Genomic DNA, 15,859 nt, shown 5'->3' with positions numbered 1-15,859 from the left:
ATGGGTAATAGTCAAAAAAGCTTGAAAGCTACTGCTCTAGATGAATTTATATGCCTTTCCTTTTTAAAAAAAATACAAATTATGTAGGCCAAAGAACTTTCCCTTTATACCCACCTCCTAGTAAACTCAGGGTTAAATTCAGGACTCAATTGCAGTGACTATGTCAGCCCAGATGTCTATAACATCTATTTCACTTTCCTATTATCTTTGCTTTTGCTCTGTTTTCATCTGTTTTTGTTTTCTCTCTTTTTTTTGATTCCTTATCCTTTTTTCTATCTTTGAAAACACCCTTAAATCTCTTTTTGAAAGTTGGCAAATTTTAAATGTTGAAAGTAAAATGCACTTGATTTTACATATTTATCAAACAGAAGCACTGATTCCTAAATTCTTTTATAGAATAGATATCTTAATTGCACACTAAATTCCAAATACTAAAAAAAACTCCACATAACTATAGAACTAAGTATTTCAACATAATTTTAAAATAAAAAGTGAGAGAGTGTTATGGACATATATACAATACCAAATGTAAAATAGATAGCTAGTGGGAAGCAGCCACAGAACACAGGGAGATCAGCTCGGTGCTTTGTGTCCACCTAGAGGGGTGGGATAGGGAGGGTGAGAGGGAGACGCAAGAGGGAGGAGATATGGGGATATATGTATACATATAGCTGATTCACTCTGCTACACAGCAGCAACTAACACAACATTGTAAAGCAATTATACTCCAATAAAGATGTTAAAAAAATTTTTTAATAAAGTAAAATAAAAACAGAATTTGAGCCATTTAATACAACCATTTTTAAAGTTAGCCCATTGCCAAGATTTGTAACATCATAAAAACAAAATGTCTAAGATTAAGAAAGGTAGACTGATTAAAACAGACTATTCTTCTAACATACAAGGAAAAGCTGTGAACCCAAAACATGCTTGATTAAATACACAGATGCTAAAGGCAAACAAGAGACACAGTAAAAGCACATGAAATCATAGGTGGTAATTTTTATGAAAGAGACTGAGGTAGGCCATTTGTTTTAGGTATAAACAGTTATATCCTCTCTAGAAGATATATAACACCGAGGATCTGGAAGAGACTTAATAAAAGTGCCAGGATTCTAGAAGTAATCCAGTTTAAGTTCTTAAACTAACCAGGGCCATTTGACTCATTTTCTTAATTACTTTGAATGGTCAAAAACCATTGTGCAGCTGAAATTAGGACCACGAAACCAGTGCATTTTCTCACGGATGGTGTTAGCATCTAAAAAAAGGACTTAATATGTGAGAAGGCTGAAAATAAAAAATAGTTACAGGAATGATTATCTATGGATTCCATTTATGCATACTGTATTAGCTTGAATAATTACAGACTAATTGTATAATATCTTCTAGATCAGCACTTTTTAATTTCGGAGAAAGCACTAAGACAGTACATGCATTAGTCCAGCTAATAACTGCACAAATGTATGTGGCCGCGGCCGACTCCTGACTATCTCCACATGGATGACCCACGTAATCCATATGGCATTTCTTATCCCTGGTCCCAGATGACTTGCAAACCGGAGATTCTGGTCCATCAGGAAAGAAGAAAAAGCCTCAAAAGGAACCATGTCCCACTGTGAGGTCTAGACTTGAATTGACTACCCATGGAATGTGATTACCAGAGGACCTTACTAAAAGGAAAATACGGGAAAACAAGGAAATAAGGACCAAGAAGCACATTCATAATCATTCTGTTTATATCTCAACCAACAAGCTATTTGAGTACAAAAGGCGTGCCTCCTCACTCTTGCTCCAAAACTTCCCAGGGTTCAGGCTGAACCAAAACCCCAGCTTAGACCACGTGCTGCTTAGGCTCTTCCTCTGTCCTTGCTACTCCCCTCACTCTCTCCTGAGAGCATTCCTGCAATAAATCAAGTGTGCCCAAATCCTTGTCCCAGGCTCTGCTTCTAGCAAATGTGACCTACAACAGCATCAGGAATAAGTCAAATTGTACTTATACTAGGCAGACAGTGTCAACCAACATGTTCAAATGGAATCGCCTTTTGATTGTGGTATAAAACATCACAAACATTTGACCTCTAAGATTTCCTTAAACACTGTAGGCTTACACTGAAGCAGAAGGTATAGTGGGTACACACAGATGCAAAATTATAAACTTTTTTGAACGACAATTTTGACAATTTAGTGAATACAGGCTTTTAAAAGTACTATTTTAATAGGGATACTTTCCAAACACCTAAGCAAACACCAAATGACAAACGATGACTAAGTCATAATACTGTTTAAAACAGTCTTTATATGCCTCAACCAAAGTTTTTTTCCCTTTGATCATAGGGCCAAAAAGTAGCTGTGTCTTTAAGCTGCCTAGTGCAATTCCTAGCACCATCTAGTGGCAAATTACCCAGAAAAAGAAACGTGTCTTATTTAACAAATAAGATATGTTTCTGAAAAGTCTGCGGTAAAAAAATACATACGTACATATTTTAAAAGGCTGTCTTGTTGGGGATGATTTTCACAGAGTCTGGGACCAAGGAGCAAAGACCTATCAGAGTTAACATTTCAAGGATGGCACTTAGGCTGGGGTAAACAACCCAATAATAATCTCTCCTACTGGATAGTATTTCCACAGAACAGCTTGCAGCATCTCCTGCTGATTACATGACCATCCCCCGATCCCCAGCCACAAATAAAAACAAAAAAATAAAAATCCACAGGATAAAGAAAAAGTAACCTTCTTACAAGGGCACCAGGGACTGAGGAAAACACAAATGGTTGCTGCTCAATAGACATTATGGGAGGCAAGGCCTTTTGAATCTCTCTACTCTGCCAGCACTCATTTGAAGATTTCATAAACCCAGAAATAAACATTAAATGAAGGCCATATTATTCAATTTTCAAGTTTGTATGTAATATATCTTTTTTTAAAATGCTCACCACTCTTTCCTCAGCACCCAAACAGTACTTGCCTCTTAATAAAACATGTGAATGAATGAATCCCAAGAGCAATGGCAATGAAGTGAAAGGTTTTAAATAGAGAAGTGACATGATCAAACTTATACTTAAGAAAGATCACTCTGGTTGTAGTATGGAGAACAGATTAGGAAGGAACAGCCTGAAACCCGGAAGATCTTTTGGTAGTTGCATGTCCCTATTTATTGCTGGACATATTTTAGGCTTTACAATAAAATATTTGTTAAGAAATGACTATCACTTATGTATCAAGCTAATCTGAGACATTGGTAATGCATTATACTAGCTCTTTTAGAAGGTGGCCTTCTTTCCCTTTCAGATATATAAATAGGTAAAATTTATATCGCATTTACCATATGTCAGGCAATCTAAATGTTTTATTACTCATTTTATGCATATTTTAGCATAAGACTGTTAACCTAACATACAAAAGGTTGTTCAGAACCTAAAATGTTTGAGTAGTTAAGAGAAGAAAACAAAGAAAGAAACACAGTCTTCATTTGACATGTTATTTTGAAGGTAATATACAAATCCACTTTTTAGAAATGCTAATAAAATTTCAACTAACATCACTTATGAAATATTTGTTAGATTTTTATTATTAGAAATATAACTTTAGTTGAAATTTCTCCCAGATATGCTAACAAAGTGACTACATGAAAGAACTAATAGGGTTTCCCTGGTGGCGCAGTGGTTGAGAGTCCACCTGCTGATGCAGGGGACGCGGGTTCACGCCCCGGTCCGGGAAGATCCCACATGCCGCAGAGCAGCTGGGCCCGTGAGCCATGGCCGCTGAGCCTGCGCGTCCGGAGCCTGTGCTCCGCAACGGGAGAGGCCACAACAGTGAGAGGCCCGCGTACCGCAAAAAAAAAAAAAAAAAAAAAGAAAAGAAAGAACTAATAATCTATCCTTAATAAGTCCTAAATAATTTTGTTTTTCTAATTTAGGGTGCAGCTTTAAAGTGGAGTTCCCTGTTGAATAAATAACCGCAACTGATGGTTACTTAGCAATTGGCAATTCATATTGATTATCTCATTGATATTATCACAACATTGTGAGATAGGTACTATTAACTTAGGCCAATAGGCACTTAGGCTCACACAGTTCATGCGATTTACCCAAGGAACACCAGTAGGCAATGATGATGTCAAGATTCAAACCTGAGTCTTCTAAGTCATCCTTGATATCCAAGTACGTCACAACTATGAATGCACCAAAATTAGAAGAGAAAAATCAACTCAGCTGCACCCTTTACAGTTACAGGACAAAATTTATCTTTTTTGCCATAATGACAAAAAATCTCTGAAGTACAGATCTAGTATGAGGAATAAAGAAAATTCAAAGAGAATACATGTTCCACTTCATTAAGCATCAGAATTACGAGTAATGCACACAATGGGTACATTTAAAGACTTTCTTCTCTACTTAGACAGATGTCTCAAAGAAAGCAAAATCGTTAAAAGGAAGGCAGTAGAAAAGGAGAGAAATTAGAAAGAATCATTACTCCCATAAGCAACAAAATTTCATCATGACAAAATAATTCTAAAAGATGAACCAAAGATACTTCCTGAATTTGGGAGTATCAACCTCAAGAACAACACTAGAGACAAAAGCATGAATTATATACTTGTTAGACTATTATTATACTTCATACTGTTATGGGCTATGGGGAGGGAGGAGGGAAATAGGGTTGGAAACATATATAAGGATGATCTTAAGAGTTCACAATCTAGAGGAAAAATATAGCAGATGTGAAGGAAGATTCAGAGAACCACTCACTGCCATTTCTCTACCAAGGACTTTCAGTGCCACAATTCAGAGAATGAAGCAATTCAGAACGATTCGGATAGGTGGAAAAGAGAAGGAGAACTAAGGTAGGGGAACAAGATAAGGCAGGGCCTCAGAGGATGGGAAAGTACACATTATTATAGGGGAGTAAAAGAAAATCAACCAGACTAGTAAGTAGGTGGAATATTGGGGTAACTGGAGAAAAAATACAGAGCTAAGCCTGAAAGTAAGGCAAGAATTTGGACTTGAATAATAACTAGGAAGAAAGCACTATAAGTTCTGAAACAGGAGAATAGCATGATAATGTTGAATTTTAATGAGGCTGCATATTATTTATAACAGAATATGTATAAAATGCATAAAATGGAAGAGAGAACTTGCAAAAAGACCAATTTTGAAAACCTGAACAACAATCCATGTATAAGGTAATATGAGCCATGGCACTAAGAACAGAAAAGGTAAAGCCAAGGGTCATTTTGAAAGAAAAATTATAGGATTTTGTGAGAAACAAGAAAAAAAGTCAAAATAGAGAAGGATCAAAAATTATTTCCAAGTTTCTAGCTCAGGAAACTAATTAACAAGATTAGCAATAGATCAAAAGAAACAAGATAGCTGAAAAGATATAAATCAATACTCTGAGTAAAAGAGAGATTTTTTCATGAATATTACATGTATTTAAGTATGAGATCAAAAAGTAAATCTTTCATTTTCCAATATTCTACAAAGTCTTCAAGATATTGGATGAATAGCATTTTTTCTGGTTCAAAATACATAAAACTTAAATCATCAGAAGAGTTCTCAGTTTCACTTCGAAAGAAAGCCTGACATGACACATAAAGACATCTGATGAGGCTTTTCTATTATCCTAAGTAGTTCTGGAAAAAATTAGCTTAAAAAGGTAATGAAACTGAAATTTTTGAATAAAAATTGAGATTTTATTATATTCATAATACAAGTTTCCACCTACTCCATTTAGTCATCAAAACTGTGATTTTAAATACAGAAACACCTACAATGACACTTCTTAGTTATTCCATCTTCTCATAAGAGCAAGAAACTGTCAGCTGACGAAAAGGAAAAGCAATATCCATGGCTAACAAGAGACCAGTTACAGGAAGAAGCATGAAATGAAAATGCAAGTAAAGCATTACTGGTAAACTCTTTTCTCACCTTTGCAGAATTATCTTAAAGATCTGTCTATGATAGAGCCACTGAAAAAGTTGAGGTAAATAATGAGACAAAGTGTTATATATGTTGAAAGAAAACACATACAAGGTTTGTCTTATAAATCTGATATTAAATTTAAAATGTTTTTTAATTAAAAGAATTTTTAACTGACCTGTAATTTTTCTTCCTCATACTCTGTGTGTTTTTGGAATCAAGGTTATACTAGCCTTATACAATGAGTTGGAAGAAATAATTCCACTTTTTCTGTCCTCTGAAAGAATTTGTGGAAGATTAGAATTATCTATGCCTTGAATGTTTGGCAAAATTCATTTTTGAAACTGTACCAAGTGTTTTCCTAGCAGGAAGATTTTTACTTACTGATCAATTTCTTTAAGAATTATAGGACTGGGCTTCCCTGGTGGCACAATGGTTAAGAATCTGCCTGCTAGTGCAGGGGACACGGGTTTGAGCCCTAGCCCAGGAAGATCCCACATGCCGTGGAGCAACTAAGCCCGTGTGCCACAACTACTGAGACTGCGCTCAAGAGCCCGCGAGCCACAACTACTGAGCCCGCGAGCCACAACTACTGAGCCCATGTGCTGCAACTACTGAAGCCCGCGTGCCTAGAGTCCATGCTCCACAACAAGAGAAGCCACTGCAATGAGAAGCCCACACAGCGCAATGAAGGGTAACCCCCGCTCGCCACAACCAGAGAAAAGGTAGCACGCAGCAACAAAGACCCAACACAGCCAAAAAAAAATTAATTAATTAAAACAAGAATTACAGGACTATTCAGGTTTTCTATTCTTTTTTCAATCAATTTGGTCTTTTACACATTTCAAGATTCACGTGCATGTTAAAATTTGAGGAACACTACCTCAGACCACTAAATTCCTATCAACGCCCAAATTATGTGCTATTTTTGTCCAATATTTCAATTTTCTTTTTTTAACCCCACAAATTAGACATTTCGACTATGGTTTTACACAGTCAGTATTGTTTAGATCTTCTTTATTCACCAATACTTTTTTCATCCTAGAATCTCTCCTGAGATCACTTTCCTTCTCCCTAAAATTATATCCTTTAGAAATTCTTTTAGTGAGGATGTACTGGTGGAAAACACACTAGCTTTTGTGTGTCTGAAAATGTCTATTTTGCCCTCACTTTTGGAAAACAGTTTTGCTGGGTTTGCAATTCTAAATTGACAGTTATTTTTTCTGGGCATTTTGTAGATATTCTTCCACTCTCCTATGGCATTCATGCTTGCTGTTGAAAAATCATTTGTTAATCTACTCATTAATCCTCTATAAATATGCCTTTTCTCTCTGGTTGTTTTTAGGGTATTTCTCTGTCTCTGATGTTCATCAGTTTCTCTGATGTATCTAGGTAATAATTTCTTTATACTTGTCTGCTTGGGATTTTCTGTTTCCTAGATCTGCAAATTTATATGCTTAATCAATCCTAGAAAATTCTCAGCTATTATCTCTTTGGATAGGACTTCTCCCCACTCTATTGGCTCTTTCTGGGATTCTGATTAGACAAATTTATATGCTGACAAGACCAGCCACATAATTGGCAGGCTCAATGCAAAATGAAAATGTGGGGTGCCTTGTTCATGAATTATTTAGAATTTCAGAACAGTGAAAGCAGAGCATTAAACCAAACATGAGGCTCTTCTAGTGCAGGGATCTCTGCACCTGCACAAGTCATATGCCCATGAGTTCCTGACTTCAGAGCAGCGAGAACAGTGATAGCAAAAATTGAGAAGGCACAAGGAAGTATAAAGCAGAATATCAAGATCATCTAACAGCTCACCACCCAGGGACAGCCACACGGTTATCATTTTGGTGCACAGATCAGAGATTTTTCTATATATTTACATGTAGACATTTATTCACACAATTTTTATACTATGAAATGGTATATTGTACATTCTCTTCTATAGTCTTTTCTCAAATTTATTACGTTATGGAGATCTTTCAAAAATGTTAGTAAATACAGATCATTTCAATCCTATTGTACAGATAACAGAACATATAGATGCATGTTCATTTAACCAAATTCATGCCATTAGGTTTCCAAAGAGTCTTGAATTTTTCATTATTAAAAATGATGAGCATGGACTATCAATAAAGTTGAGCGAGGATTGACTGAATCAATCAGTATAAAGCACTTCACAGAGTACTTGGCAAGTAACAAGCTCTCCATAAATGTTAGTGGTTTTTTTAAAAATATTGTGTCCTGTGTAAAAACTGAATTAATTTACATTCGCAACAGCAGGGTAAGAGAGATTGGTTTTTCTTGATCCTTACCAATTCCTTTTTTGTATTTCTTTACCAATTCCTTTAAATTTTGCCTTTTGTATTTCTTCTATGAATGCTTTGTTCACATTCTTAGTTCTCCTATTGGATTCCTTATGCTTTTTAAAGATTAACTGATTTCTGTATTGGGGATATCAATCCTTTGTCATAAGGATATCAAGTACTTTTTTTTCCTGAAAAAAAAAAAAAAAAGAATTAAGACTTACCTCCAGTTCCTAGGACCTTTAGGAGCTCGAAATTTTCAATCCCCACCTTCTCTGCATGTCCTGTTAAATTAGCTAAAAAAGAAAGAGAAAAAATAAATAATTAAGGGCATCAGCAATAGGAGGGGGCCCACAAGGGCTTCTGAGGTACCAGCAGTGTTTTATTTCTTGAGTTGGGTGGTTAAACCAGGATTCACTTTATAATTATTCGTTAAAATGTACAGCTATGTTCTGTGTAATTTTCTGTATGTTACATATTATGATAAAATGTTTTTTATTTAAAAAAATTTTTTAAATTACTGATTTGTTTTTGTGGGGTTTTTTAAAAAAACTTTTTTTGGGGGGGCTGCACCGGGTCTTAGTTGCAGCACGTGGGATCTTCGTTGCAGCATGTCGACTCTTAGTTGTGGTATGCAGACTTCTTAGTTGCGGCATGCAAACTCTTAGTTGCGGCATGCATGCAGGATCTCGTTCCCTGACCAGGGATGGAACCCGAGCCCCCTGCATTGGCAGCGCAGAGTCTTACCCACTGGGCCACCAGGGAAGTCCCACAATAAAACTTTTTTTAGAATTTAGTAACTATATAACATTTGTATCAAAGGTTAACATAAAGATAAAGTGCTCTACTTTATCAAAATAAAGACTCTCTAAAAGTCTAAAAGTCTAAAGTCTTTAAAAATAAAGACTCTTGGGGCTTCCCTGGTGGCACAGTGGTTGAGAGTCTGCCTGCCGATGCAAGGGACACGGGTTCGTGCCCCGGTCCGGGAAGATCCCACATGTTGCGGAGCAGCTGAGGCCATAACAGTGAGAGGCCCGCATAACTCAAATAAATAAATAAATAAATAAAGACTCTACTGACCAGATAATCTGAAAATGAACACAAATTCTAACATGTAGATAGATATGTAGTAGAGAGAAAACTGGACAGATTTAGAAGATGCATTCATTTATTCAAACAAATATTTACTGATTATAAATGCCATTCCCAGGCTCTAGGCTGGACTCCACTCCCATTTCTGTCACCAAGCACTTGAACATGATGTAGCCTGAACTGATTACCTGACCACCCTGCATCTCAGTTCCCTCATCTTTGAGGTGAAAGCACTGGTCTCAGTGAATTCTAAGATCTCTGCCAGCTCTAAAATTCTAGGACTATGTTTAAAAATATAAACTCTTCAAAGACATATTCTGTAGTAAATAAACAAAATTAGGATACCTTATAAATGAGCATTTTCAAGAGCATACTCCAATGAATTCTGATGCTATCCTATGAAGTGTTAATAGGTGTTATGTTTGGGGGGAAGGTGGGGAAAGAGTGCTCTGGTTGAATAAATTTGGAAATAGCTTAAACAAGGTTTAACAAGTTTCTTTAACACTGAACCTCACAGATCCTGCACCATAAAAATATGCATGTGGATCTTCAAGATTGTGATACTTATATTTGACATATTTATTGGACCACGAATTACTTTTTATGGTAATAACCTATTCATATGGTATGAACCAGCATTCTGTGATAAGAAAGACATGATTAAGAAAGGCTTGGTCCAAATCCTAGTTCTATCATTTAAAAGCTCTGTGACCTTGAACAAATTACTTAATTTCTCTGTGTTTCATATCCCTGGAGTGTAAAATGGGGATAATAAAAATTCCTACCCTCAAAGCATATTGGTGTCTACAATTTACTTTGAAATGTATTTTTATTGGGTTGGCCGAGAGGTTTGTTCGTTTTTTTCCGCAAGATGGCTCTAGTAGCACTTAGTTGTCTTTAACTTCATTCAAAACAGTTTTGTTAGATTGAATGTGACAGCTGTCATATCAGCGTGCATTTAAAAAAGACATTAAAATTGGTGAATTTTTGTGTAGCCATTTTAATACTGAAGATGGAAGAAAAAAGCAACATTTTCAGCATATTATGCTTTATTATTTCAATAAGGTAAAAACGCAACTGAAACACACAAAAAAGATTTGTGCAGTGTATGGAGAAGGTGCTGTGAATGGTCAAACGTGTCAAAAGTTGTTTGTGAAGTTTCGTGCTGGAGATTTCTCGCTGGATGATGCTCCACGGTTGGGTAGACCAGTTGAAATTGGTAAGGATCAAATTGAGACATTGACTGAGAACAGTCAACATTATAGCATGTGGGAGATAGCCAACACACTCAAAATATCCAAACTGAGCACTGAAAACCATTTGCACCAGCCTGGTTATATTCATCGCTTTGATGTTTGGGTTCCACATAAGTTAAGTGAAAAAAACCTTCTTGACCGTATTTCCGCATGTGATTCTCTACTTAAATGTAATGAAAACGTTCCGTTTTTAAAACAATTGTGATGGGCAATGAAAAGTGGATACTGTATAATAATGTGGAACGGAAGAGATCGTGGGGCAAGTGAAATGAACCACCACAAACCACACCAAAGGCCGGTCTTCATCCAAAGAAGGTGATGTTGTGTATATGATGGGATTGGAAGGGAGTCCTCTATTATGGGCTCCTTCTGGAAAACCAAACGATTAATTCCAACAAGTACTGCTCCCAATTAGACCAACTGAAAGTGGCACTCGACAAAAAGCGTCCAGAATTAGTCAACAGAAAATGCATAATCTTCCATCAGGATAATGCAAGACCACGTGTTTCTTTGATGATCAGGCAAAAACTGTTACAGCTTGGCTGGGAGGTTCTGATTCATCCACAGTATTCACCAGACATTGCACCTTCGGATTTCCATTTATTTTGGTCTTTACAAAATTCTCTTAATGGGAAAAATTTCAATTCCCTGGAAGACTGTAAAAAGCATCTGGAACAGTTCCTTGCTCAAAAAGATAAAACGTTTTGGGAAGATGGAATTATGAAGTTGCCTGAAAAATGGCAGAAGGTAGTGGAACAAGAGGGTGAATATGTTGTTCAATAAAGTTCTTGGTGAAAATGAAAAATGTGTCTTTTATTTTTGCTTAAAAACTGAAGGCATTTTTTGGCCAACTGAATAAAAAGATGGATTGATGGACACATATAGATATGGACAGATATGTGATAAAGAAAATACAACAAAATGTTAACTGCAGCATCTGGATAGTGAGTGTAAGGATATTCAGCATACAACTCTTTCAAATTCTCTGTATTACATTTGAAAATGTTCATAATAAAATGGCACATAATAAAATAATAACTCATTGGGTTGTGATGAGGATTGTATGAGCTTAATTCACACAGTGTTTGCTGTGTTCCAATAATATTATTAGTGTTTGTAAATAAATTAATGCTTTGGGACTACAATTTTATGAAAATTAGACCCAACTAAGAACTTCTAAAGTTAAAAGTTTCAGAGGGATAAGTAATTTCAGTGTCTTTCTGATTTAACTAAACATAACTTTAAAAAATATTTTTAATTGTGGTTAAAAACACATAACACAAAATTTACCATCTTAACCATTTTTAAGCATCAATACAGTAGTGTTAACTATAGGTACCTTGTTTACAACAGATCTCTAGAATTTTTTCACCTTGCAAAACAAACTCCATTGAACCATTCCTCTTTTCCCTCTCTTCCAAGCTCCTGGGAACCACCATTCTACTTTCAGTTCCTAAGAGTTTGACTATTCATGCATAATTTCATAGTGGGAACAAATTAGTGTACATGGCCCTGCCTCAAGCTCACACTGGCTTCAATATAAATCTAAAACGAATACCAGAAACATAGGTAGTATCTTAAAGTAAACACACAACAGCATATCCTCCTGTAGTATGTCAAGCAGGCTATAGTAAAAGTGAGGCTCACAGGAAACCATCACTTTTGAAATAATGATTTGGCTCTAATTGAATGTTAAATTCTGTTATTTTACTGTGCAAGATTTTTGCAGTTTAAGACATTATTAAAGAGTCAAATGTTACAAATTATCAATCCTGTTTCTCGCTGTTAGGAGCCATCTTTTATTTACTATGAGATGTGTATAGGCCCAGCTTTCCAAAAGCATTGTCCAAATACTATTTCTCCCATATCTATATTTGCAGCTGGACTAGGAAGATAAGGAACTATCTTTTGATACACAGACACTTCAGCCTTTCTACACTAACCATAGAATTATTCTCAGAGGAAATTAAAAGAGGCCACAGATTAATTACACTTGGTTCTACAAAGCATACCATCCTGGAAAGCCTGATCGTTCACAAAGATTGTTCATATCATCTGTGAAGGCCTGCTTCTGCTCATAATCTACTACCTCTGTTATTTGGTTTCTGACATAAATTAACACTTTGTCTGCAAAGGGAGCTCAAGGCTTCCCCAACCTCCAATCCTGGGGAGAAGGAATTGGCAGAGCTCAAGATGAACAGCACTGATGCCTTCGGTATTTGGGGAAGGAGTCGTCACAGTGGTAAATGTTTCCCCAGGAGGAGGAGGTTAGCTCTGCTTTCTTAAGGTATGTACTCTTTGGAATCTCCTCTCTTGGCCTTAGCTGTGGACGAGTTTATTTACTCTTTGTATTGCTTTTCTATCAAGATTGTTACCAGGTGGCTGGTGAGTTAAGGTAGAGCTTGGGAGAGGGTCTTCCCTCCCTCATACCTTAAGCCCCAGGTCCTAGGAATTCTGGGCTTGAAAAGAGTTTAGCCCTAGGCTTATAAAAACACACTTTATCCACCTCGAGTTTCTCCGAGAATTTATCTTTCCTGGCCTTTCCTTGATTAAGAATGGTTAGATTCCAGTGAACAAGCTTAGAGAGTAGTATCTGCTTAGGGCAAAGGGCCCCTGTGGCCCAGTGCAGCTCACCAGGTCAATGATTCACTCTGGGGTAAGGGACCAAAGATCAAGCTTGACAAAATGTACTCCTTTGCTTTACTCTGTCTTGTCTTAACCTCAGTTGGGGCCCAAGCAGATGCAATAGGGTTTTTTACCCAAAGTTCATAGCTTACATTAGGGTTCACTCTTGGTGTTGTACATTCTATGGGTTTGGACAAATGAATCCACCATTGTAGTATTTATATCATTCAGAGCAGTTACTGCCCTAAAAATCCTCTGCGCAGGTTTTTGTGTGGACACGAGTCTTCAACTCCTTTGGGTAAATATGAAAGAGCACAACTGCTGGGTCATATTGTAAGAGTACATTTAGTTTTATAAGTAACTACCAAACCATCTTCCAAAGTGGCTATATCAACTCTGCGTTTGCACCAACAGTAAATGAGAGTTCCAGTTGCTCTACATCCTCACTAACATTTGGTTTTATCAGTGTTCTGAATTTTGGCCATTCTAATAGTTGTGTAATGGTATCCCACTGTTGTTTTAATTGGCATTTCCTTGATAACATATGACGTGGAATATCTTTTCATATGCTCATTTGCCATCTGTGTATTTTTGTTGGTGAGGTGTCTGCCAAAGTTATTGGCCCAGTTTTTTCAATCAAGTTGTTTATTTTCTTATTGTTGAGTTTTAAGAGGTCTTTGTATATTCTGGACAAGTCACTTATCAGACAACGTCTTTTGTAAATATTTTCTTCCAGTACGTGACTTGTCTTCTCAGTCTCTTGACATTGTCTTTTGCAGAGCAGAATTTTTGAATTTTAGTAATTTTGATAAAGTCCAGCTTATCAATTCTTTCTTTCATGGATCATGCCTTTGGTGGTGTACCTAAAAAGTTATCACCATACCCAAGGTCATCTAGGCTTTCTCTATGTTATCTTCTAGGACCTATAGTTTTATGTTTTATTTAGGTCTGTAATATACTTTGAGTTAATTTTTGTGAAGGATGTAAGGTCTGTGCCTAGATTCAATATTTTGCATGTAGATGTCCAGTTGTTCCAGCATCATTTGTTGAAAAGACTATCTTTGTTCCACTATATTCTTTGTCAAAAATCACTTGACTATATTTATATAGGTCTATTTCTGGGCTCTCCAGCCTGTTCCTGTCTATTCTGTCCTCAATAACACACTTTCTTAATTACTATAGCTTGATAGTAAGTCTAAAAGTAGTGGGTAGTGTCAGTCTCCTGACGGTTCTTCTCCTTTAATATTGTGTTGGCTATTCTGGGTCTTCTGCCTAACCATGTAAACTTTAGAATCAGTTTATTGATCCTCACAAAATAATATACTTGGATTTGATTGGGACTGCATTGAATCTGTAGATCAAATCTGTAGACCGAGTTGGGAAGAACTGACATCTCAACAATATTGAGTCTTTCTATCCATGAACATGGAATATCTCTCCGTTTATTTAGTTCTTCTTTAGTATCCTTCAACAGAGTTTTGTAGTTTCCTCATATAGATCTTGTACATATTTTGTTAGATTTATACCTAAGTATTTCATTTGGGGGGGGGTGTGCAAATTTAAATGGCACTGTGTTTTTAATTTCAAGTTCCACTTGTTCATTGCTGGTAGGTAGGGAAGTGATTGACTTTTGGTTATCAATCTTGTGTCTTAAAACTGTAATAAAGCTGTAATCTCTTATTAGTTTCAGGAGGGGTTTTTGTTGTTGTTGATTCTTTCAAATTTTCTACATTCTCAATGTGCTTTTAATTTGCATTTTCTTGATGATATGTTGAACATCTTTTCATGGGTCTATTAGTCATTTGTATTTTTGTGTGTGTGGGAATTGTCTGTTCAAATCTTTTCTCCATTTTTTTATAGCGTTGTTTGTGTCTTCACTGCTGAGTTTTAAGAGTTCTTCACATATTTTAAATAAAAGTATTTTGGCAGACATATGTTTTGCAAATGTATTCTCCATTCTATAGCTTGGCTTTTTATTTTCTTAATTTTGTCTTTTTAAAAGCAAATTTTAAAAATTTTGATGACGTCCATTAATTTATTTTTACAGTCTATGCTTTTTGGATTCTAAGAAATCATTGGATACCCAATGTCACAAAGATATTTGCAAAAATGTTCTTCTAGAAATTTAGTAGTTTTAGTTCTTACATTTAAGTCTATGATCCAATTTGAGTTAACTTTCTTGTATAATGTGAGGTAAGGATCAAGGTTCTTTTTTTTCTCATACAGGTATCTAGTTGTTCAAATACCATTTAACAAAAAAAAAAAAAAGAAAGAAACCCTCTATTTTTTTTACCATTGATTTATGCTGGCTCATTTGTCAAAAATCAATTGACCATATAAGTATGGGTTTATTTCAGAACTCTCTTTTCTGTACCAATGGTCTATGTGTAGCCTCATGCCAGCAGCTCACTGCCTTGGTTATCATAAGTCTTGAAATCAGGTAATATAAATCCTCCCATCTTGATCTTCTTTTTCAAGATTGTCTTGTGTTTTGTTATAAATTTTAGAATTAGGTTTTCAATTTCTATGCAAGAAACCCTGCTAGGATTTTGTCTAGAGTGTTTAATTATAAACATTTATTTTCATCTAAACTACTAGATTAATAGTTTAACCTATTAACAATCTAATATAATTATTGGTATGGTTGGATTTGGGTCT

The 15,859-nt window shown here is 35.9% G+C and overlaps 1 protein-coding gene across 4 annotated transcripts in view; it reads right to left on the bottom strand.

The window, feature by feature from the left end:
* RPS6KA5 (ribosomal protein S6 kinase A5) overlaps nucleotides 1-15,859 on the bottom strand; it is a 181,935-nt gene that overhangs the window by 111,803 nt on the left and 54,273 nt on the right. For 2 of the 4 annotated variants that reach the window (XM_019919047.3, XM_019919058.3), the window contains exon 2: nucleotides 8,453-8,524. The exons of 1 other annotated variant lie outside the window; for it this stretch is intronic. In XM_019919047.3, coding sequence (XP_019774606.1) covers nucleotides 8,453-8,524 — 72 coding nt within the window. Of the gene's footprint in view, nucleotides 1-8,237; nucleotides 8,412-8,452; nucleotides 8,525-15,859 lie in introns of those variants that run through there. One more of the 4 variants, XM_019919067.3, reaches the window with a different exon arrangement.

The sequence above is a fragment of the Tursiops truncatus genome, chromosome 2 (assembly GCF_011762595.2).
Source record: "Tursiops truncatus isolate mTurTru1 chromosome 2, mTurTru1.mat.Y, whole genome shotgun sequence".
Classification (NCBI taxonomy): Eukaryota; Metazoa; Chordata; class Mammalia; order Artiodactyla; family Delphinidae; genus Tursiops; species Tursiops truncatus.
The sequence above is the reverse complement of the archived record's forward strand: the minus strand, read 5'-3'. Positions and strand labels throughout refer to the sequence as shown.